General features: G+C 38.6%; 1 protein-coding gene and 1 pseudogene across 1 annotated transcript in view; one reads left to right on the top strand and one right to left on the bottom strand.

Moving 5' to 3' along the window:
• Nucleotides 1–1,609: 1,609 nt before the first annotated feature.
• Nucleotides 1,610–8,564, bottom strand: part of LOC129431233 (B-cell receptor CD22-like) — a 201,965-nt gene continuing 195,010 nt past the window's right edge. The window contains exons 15-16 of the mRNA XM_073874936.1: nt 2,169–2,218; nt 1,610–1,803 (exon numbers count right to left, since the gene is read on the bottom strand). Of these exons, the coding sequence (XP_073731037.1) occupies nt 2,169–2,218 (50 nt within the window). The 3' untranslated portion in view covers nt 1,610–1,803. The remainder of the gene's footprint in view (nt 1,804–2,168; nt 2,219–8,564) is intronic.
• Nucleotides 3,804–3,920, top strand: LOC129431559 (5S ribosomal RNA; annotated as a pseudogene).

The raw sequence follows: 8,564 nt of genomic DNA, 5'->3' as shown, positions 1-8,564 counted from the left end.
GTATGGAGTGGCATAGAAGAGGAAATGTTGCGATCTAATCCACAATAAAAAATATCTTTCAGGAGAGAGTCTTTGAAATCTACTTGATTTTGTAGTTCACAAAACTCTTCTACAAACTCTTCAATACGCCTGTTACCTTGGCGAAGACGTACTAGTTGATCTGCTGGATCCATGATCCCTGCTGAAAAAAACAGCATCAATCCAGCATGGACCAGCATGGGAATTATGCTGGTCTATGCTGGTTTAGCTGGTGGTCACCAGCATACCAGCACCAAAAATCTGCATATGCTGGTGTGACCAGCTTGGGATGCTGGTGCTAGTGCTGGTTTAGCTGGTGATGATGCTGGTTTGATGCTGGTTTAGCTGGTGCTAATGCTGGTTTGATGCTGGTTTAGCTGGTGCTAATGCTGGTTCTGATGCTGGTTTGATGCTGGTTTAGCTGGTGTTCACTAGCAAACCAGCACCAAAACACAACATATGCTGGTCTTGCTGGTATGCTGTTTTTTTCAGCAGGGATGCTGGTGGGAAATTACAAATCTCTGCTGGATTCTGGTTGGGCTGATTATTCTGTAACGGGTGGTGCTTGAAGAAAGCGAGGGAAAGATGAATCCATGTGCTAGAGCAGTGTTTCCCAATCCTGGTCCTCGGGCACCCCCTCCCAGAAAGTTTTAGATGTTTCTTTATTTAACACACCTAATTTAACTCATCAGCTTGTTAAGGAGACATGGGCTGCGTCCGAAACCGCATACTGTATAGTAGGTACTGAATTAGATGAAGTACCTACTTACTTGGCGTTAAACACTGTATAGTATGAATCCTGGTAGTATGAATGAGATTCGGACGTACTACATCCGCCATGTTGTTACATCACGTGACATACGTCGTCATCACGTCGTGTCATTTTAGCGCGAAAACAGCCGCATGCCTCTTCTTCTTCGTTGGATAACTCCTCGTCCGGGGCATCATGGGATAGTGAAGCGTCCATCGTATGCACACTGCAAAATTTAACCGGAAGTAGTAGGTCATCCGGGTACTTTTCGCATACTGTTTTTCGAATACTATGTATTCGGACATACTACTCGCCTCGCCTACTGCTTTTCGCGTACTATATAGTATGTAGTGGGCGGTTTCGGACGCAGCAATGTTTACCATTTTGGAAGGAGGCTGATGAGTCGAGTCAGGTGTTTTAAATAAGGAGACACCTAAAACTTTCTGGGAGGGGGTGCCCGAGGACCAGGATTGGGAAACACTGTGCTAGAGGTTTTATTAAAGTAAATCCCAAAAAGGGCCAGCAAACACATCCAAAGGGCAAATCCAAGTCGTAAATCCAAAGACAGGCAAATGTTCAAGGCAGACGGCAAAACAGGCAAAATCCAAAAACAGGCACAGGTCAAACACAGGCAGATGCAGATTAACAGGCTAACATACAAATGTAATAATCAGCAGTGAACAGGTTTACAGGAAGTGCTTAAATACCAAACAGACAGGAAGTGCGATGCGTGACATGGCATGATGAATATCAAAATAAAAGTCAGAACAGAGCAGGGTGTCAAAATAAAAGTCCTAATAACAAAAACACACAGAACACAAGAAAACACAGAACAAAACCTTACAATATAAAAATGGTCCAGTCTCAAACATAAGCATTTATTCAGCAGTGTATAAAAAAGTGCAATTGCTCTTAGACAAAGTGCTATGCTATAATACATAATGCAGTTTACTTAAAAATGCGCGTGCTACTTTAACTGCTTTAGTAGAAAAGCTTCGTCCTGATGTTGATTGTTGACAAAATGCTTTAGATTGCTGTAAAATAGACACAGTGATATTATAATAGGAACATACTCTTAGAGGCTGTTTACACCCGCTATTAAGATGTGTTTTGATCGATCAGATCACAAGTGTATGACGCTAAATAAATGTTTTGGGCTCGTCCACAGCCAAAGAAAGTCAAAAACACATTCAACAGGATTGCTTTTCTAGTGTAAATGCCTAGGCGGTCTTTTGTGGCTGTTTGAACACATTTGATCACATGCACCTATTGATCCAACCACTCGTCCACTAGTGATCTGATTGACCAACACGCATCTTAATATCAGGTATAAACAGAAAATGGACACACAAAGCATTACATTTTTAATCCTCAGACACAAAATGGAATAAAATTGTACCTATTTAAAAGATGTTAGGACAGATGTTTCTGCTGATGGTGAATCTTCATCTTTAAAATATTAAAAAAGGCAAATGTTCAATTGACATTAATGGATTAATGCTGAAACATCATTATAATCTTGTCTTTGACTCACCCTTTATCACACCATCTACATGAGTGACTGAAATACGATCCAGCTGCAGTTCTTCTTTTTCCTCTGATTCTGAAAGATCATAGACAACATTAAATGAATTCAAAAGCTTAAAGGGATAGAACATTATTATTGTGTCTTCATTTACTCACCCTCATGTTGTTACAAACCTGTATAAATGGCTTTGTTGTGCTGACCACAAAGGAAGATATTTGTAATCAATCAGGAAACAGAAGCACCATTGACTTACATAATAGGAGAAAATCCTGCTACGGATGTCAATGGTGCTCAATAATGGTTTAGTTACAAACATTGCTCAAAATATCTTTATTTGTGTTCATCAGAACAAAGACATTTATACAGGTGTGTAACAACATGAGAGTGAGTAAATGATAACAGAATTTTTATTTTTGGGTGAACTATCCCTTAACAACATGATTCAACAAATCAGTAAAGTTTGAATTAGAGTATAGGATTTGTGATATAAAACCCTTATTACTGAAGCAATATCCCTTGAGTAGGAGTGTGATAAAGCTCTATATCATTGTTATACTACACAAAATACTAGCAAGGTTAACGTTAATTCCAAACAGCGTGGGCTTTTTCAAAGAACGAGACGGGGGCAAACAGATGCTCCAGATAAAGAGAGAATGATTGTTTTCATTGCTCTATTCGACAAGTGTATTTTAATCGATCACGTTATGAGACACAATGACTGCAACTCCCTTAAAAGTTTACACATCAAGACCTCTGATCCTTAAAGGGAATCGGGCTGATCACTTTATCCGATTCATGACCTATAGGGAGCTAGATTGAGACACGAAAATGGTGAAGTGGTTATTGTTACGCTACTGGTGGAGTATATCACGGCTATCAGCCAATCAGATTCTTGAACCAGAAATAACTGTTGTATAATGATCATTACTTCACTGTGTGTTAAATTGTACTGTGTTATTGTCATGATTCTGTCTGTGTTTTGCCATGTGTTTATGTCTGCTGTTTTCCCCATTGTTGATTGATTGCTCCGCCCACTTGTTAGTTGCCTTGGACACTCATTAGACTCATTCATTCACTCTCGTGTGTTGTCATAGTTACTCATTAGCCGTTTCTCAATACCAAGTACGCCAAACTCGGACTTGTGTCCTTCGTAGTTCGAACTTGCAAGTTCAGACTCGGAAAAACGAACTCCTGATGCGAAATGCATTCTGGGAAACTTCGCTGTCATAAGTCCACACAAGTCTCCTCTGATGCATCCTCGATAAAATGGGCGGATCAAGAACACATCCGGGAATTTTATGTGAACTTGGGCTTGATGCGAACTTTGAATTTGAACAGACAAGAACGCATATTGAGAAACGGCTATTGTCTCTGCTTTGTGATTGGTTCCTGTCTGTTATATCTACACTGTTTGTTTACTTCCCTGTTGCTAGTCGTTGTTAATGTTGTTAATGTTTCCTGTCAGCTCTGTGTTCTGCCTGCTTGTCTGTCTGTTTGTTTGTTTTGCCCAGCAGCCATATCACCCTGTAGCCCAAGACAGCTTGCCCACTGAAGCTAAGCAGGGCTGAGCCTGGTCAGTACTTGGATGGGAGACCACCTGGGAAAACCAGGTTGCTGCTGGTAGAGGTGTTAGTGAGACCAGCAGGGGGTGCTCACCCTGTTGTCTGTGTGGGTCCTAACACCCCAGTATAGTGACGGGGACACTATACCGTCAAAAAAGCACCGTCCTTCGGATGAGACGTTAAACCGAGGTCCTGACTCTCTGTGGTAATTAAAAATCCCAGGATGTCCTTCGAAAAAGAGTAGGGGTGTGCCCCGGCATCCTGGCCAAACTTGCACATTGGCCCACTAATCATCCCCTCATACTAATTGGCTATATCACTCTATCTCCTCTCCACTAATAAGCTGGTGTGTGGTGGGCGTTCTGGCGCAATATGGCTGCCGTCGCATCATCCAGGTGGATGCTGCACATTGGTGGAGGTTGAGGAGATTCCCCCATTCATATGTAAATCGCTTTGAGCACTGAGAAAAGCGTTATATAAATGTAACGAATTATAATTATTTATATTAATAAATACTTTAACTGCATTTCGATCCTCACTCGCCTCTGCCTCGCATCATAACAGTTATCAGTAAATCTTGTGAAAGGAAAATACCTTTTTCTAATGGTTTTTTGTCCATGTACTCCGTCAAGGGTGAAGTAGTTTCTGTAATCAAACACCCATACAAAGTAAAAATAATGGGGAAAAAGTTACACACAGACTGATAGATGTTTTATGTGACTCTATATGTGAACTCCAGTCTAATTATGAGATTATGTAATGATAATGATTTGAGAAATTTTACTTATTGATTTTGCATTGATTTCAATGTTTGACTTATTTAGTCCATACTGAAGATATTGTTGTTTTTGACAGAATCTGTACATTATGCAGGATGATTTAACAATGAACGACAAAATATTACTTAAGCTGGGCTAAACAGGCAGGGTCACATAAGTGTAAATAATCAAACTGTAAAAGAAAACATTTTATATAGTGTTTTTACAGATGGAATCCCAACATTTGGCTTACTTTCTGGACACCCAAACCCTCATGTTGGCATATATGGTTTACGGGGACAATTTCATAGACGCAATGCATTTTATACTGTACAAACTGTTAGTCCCTAACCCCAACGGTCACAAAAACTTGTTGGCAGTCTTTAATCTATGAAAAACTACCATTTAGTATGTTTTAAAGCCAGTCAGTTAACCATGTTAATAGCATAATATCATTGTACACTATTCCAATCATTATTCATCCCCGTAAACCACATACTGTATACCAACACACACAGACAGACTTACGGTTCTTGGAATCTGCTAGTGAGATAAACAAGTCATCACGTACTGGCTCTTTCTTTTCTAAACATAAAATATAAATGTTTCATTAGTAATTAAATGTAATGTCCTGCAAGAACAAAATGTATCAATGTATGACATTTTAGTAAAACAGTAAAAATAGCAAGTTGGTTTACAGTATTGCCTTTTAAGATGGTGGCAGATGTTATAAAAACACTTGTACTATCACAATTGGACTATTGTTCTGAGATTTGGTCCTGTGCTGCTGCTTCTCATATCAAAGTGCTTCAAAGGGTTCAAAACAAGGCAGCGCGATGTGCTCTTCGATGTCTGTATAGAGCAAATGTAAATTGGATGCACGCTATGTTGTCTTGGTTAAAGGTAACAGAGAGATTTAAAGCTTCATTGCTTAACAGTGGCGGTTCTAGACAAATTTCACTAGGGGGGCCAAGGAGGGGCCAGTGTTTTACCAGAGGGGCACACAAAAAATGGTAAGAAATTATATTTAAAGATAATAGTGGTGGTTACAGGAATTAGTTTAAGACAGGACTAGGCCTTATAGTTTAATTAGGAAATATAACTAGTTTTAACAATCATGCCTTACTAAATACATTACTTGTGTGCATTTTGAAGCAAAACAAAAGGCACTGGTGTATTTTAAGATATGGCATTGCAAGTTGTTTTCAGTTTGGACAGCTCTTACATTTATTTTAGTCTAGGACTAGTCTAATCCCTTTACGGGAAACTGCCCCGTAAACTTTATTTTACTTTACAATCATATAAATATGTATTTAATACAAGATTGAGTGCAGGTGCAAAAGGGGAGCTGGGCTCTTTTCTAAAGCCCCCCAACCGATAATCATGCGAGCCTACTCAATAAACTTTATGAAATGCAAACTTTTATAAAGACAAACGTTTGTTTTAGTTTACATATAAACACACATTGCTAGACAGTTAGGGACCACAATCTAATCAGTATTAAAATAATATTTATATATGTAACATTTAATTAAATTCCTCCAATATTATGCACGTATATGTAAGAGCATAATTACAGCGCTTTTTACAATGTGTAAACTTTAAAAAGTTAGCGAGATGTTGGTTTTACCGGTTGTTGATGAGTAACAGCTGTGAATGATCACCGTGTTTAAGCAGCCACGTCACAGGAGAAAAAGTGAACAGTGTCCCAATGTCAAGTCAGTTAGAGTCCTTACCAGTGCCCAAACCTGCATACACATTCTCAACATCGGGAGATTGGGGACAAATTCGCCGAGCATCACCCGCAGCCGGCTACAGTGATTGAGAGCGCCGCTCAAATTTGCCCGTGTAGACGTTGCGTCGCATTAGTTCCGCTTTTGGCGCTCGTGTGTAAAATCTAAATAAATTTATACTTTTTTATTTGGTCGGCACGGGGTGGCCACAGGGGTGGCCAGGGACATGTCTACAGAGGCATGGGCCACCCTTGGCCTCCGTGTAGAACCGCCACTGTTGCTTAATCTGACAAGAAATATTGTAGTATCTGAATTACCAAATGTGCTTTATCGGGAGTTATGTTTTAGTTATAACGAGCATAATTATGGAACCAGACATGCTATAGAGGGCAGATTCAAACTACCCAAAGTAAAAACAAATCACGGAAAAAATACTGTAAAATACAGATCCATGTATTCTTGGAACAATTTGCCAAGTGAAATTATTAATGCAAATAGCAAACAACAATTTAAAGTCCTCCTGAAGAGGCATCTTCTTTTATTCCAATAGCACCTAAGAAGAAAAACACTTGTACTCTCACAATTAGACTATTGTCCTGAGATTTGGTCCTGTGATGCTGCTTCCTGTATCGAAGTGCTTCAAATGTTTCAAAATAAGAAAATGGGATTCTTTATAGTATTATTTATCACAAAAATTTCTACGAATCGCAATGAGTAAGCGTATTTCTCTGTTATTACTCTAACATAAACTAGGTCCTGTGTGTGGATGTATGTGTGTGGGTGTGAGTATGTATTTATGTGCTGTTTTTATTGATGTTACGAATTTGTGTTTGTATTATGGTTATTTTTGTCACATTATTCATGTAAATGTTTTTGTAGTGAAGTATCGACTCCAGGAAGAATAGCTGTGCTTTCACAGCTAATGGAGATCGGAATAAATACAAATACAAATCTACTGTATTACACACACACGCACACACACACACACACACACACACACACACAGTCTGGTTTCCATGTTTTGTGGGGACATTTCATAGACGTAATGCATTTTATACTGTACAAACTGTAAATTCTATTCCCCTAACCTACCCCATTCCCTAACCCCAACCATCACAGAAACCCTTCTGCTACTTCACATTTTCAAGAAACATAATTTTGTTTGATTTATAAGCATGTTTCCTCATGGGGACATCAAAATGTCCCCACAAGGTCACAAAATACTGGTATTCCTATCTTTATGGGGACAATTGGTCCCCACAACGTGATAATTACCAGGTACACACACACACACACACACACACTCACACACACACACACACACACACACACACACACACACACACACACACACACACACACACACACACACACTATAATGTAATATAGTATAATGTATATATTTCTGTTTGTACCTGGTTTCCGAGTGATCTTCAGTACGATGCATCCAATGATCAAGATAACAATACAGCAGACAAAACAGCCTGAAATGGCCAGCAGTATTTTTCTTTTGAACACTGCAACAAAGGGCAGAAATAGACAATAGTTACGGAACTGGCCAATAAAGTTAAACCTTTTATTGATACAGGAAATTTTGTGAAAAAACACATTTCACAAAAAATGTTTCATTATTCCATTTGTTTTGTATAATATTATTAATTTCTCTTTGTTTGTATGTTTGTTTTATTGTTACATTGATATAGTATGAGTACACAGTACATTTTAAAGGTTGTTATTATTCAGTAACAGTGTGTTTTTTCTGTACAATTTCTAAAAGGCATTTTTAAAGCAATTGTTAGCCCAAACAACTAGGCAAGTTAATTCATCCACCAGATTATATAGGACCAAAATAAATGTCCAGCTTAGTCTACTCAGTTGCCCATGGTCAAATTATTTGATTATACTGATTATACATAGCATGCAAATCGGTGTAATGATATGTGAATGACAGTTTATTAATATAGTGCAAATAATGCACATATTACTTACAAATATTATTTGCCATGAACGGATCACTCCAAGAGGAGTACAGCGGTCGTTCGGTCCTTTTCCCTCTGCATTTAAATTCATTTTTAATAGTTTCTTCGGTTGATTTGACCTTTAATGTACTTGAAGATTCATTCAGCTCCTGATTGTTCTCAAACCAGGTGTAGTTCCATGTTTTATCATCCAAAACCTTACAATTCAGTGTCAGGATATTTCCAGCGATAATGT

The sequence above is a fragment of the Misgurnus anguillicaudatus genome, chromosome 13 (assembly GCF_027580225.2).
Source record: "Misgurnus anguillicaudatus chromosome 13, ASM2758022v2, whole genome shotgun sequence".
NCBI classification, from domain to species: domain Eukaryota; kingdom Metazoa; phylum Chordata; class Actinopteri; order Cypriniformes; family Cobitidae; genus Misgurnus; species Misgurnus anguillicaudatus.
Note: the sequence above shows the minus strand (reverse complement) of the source record. Positions and strands in the feature narration are given on the sequence as shown.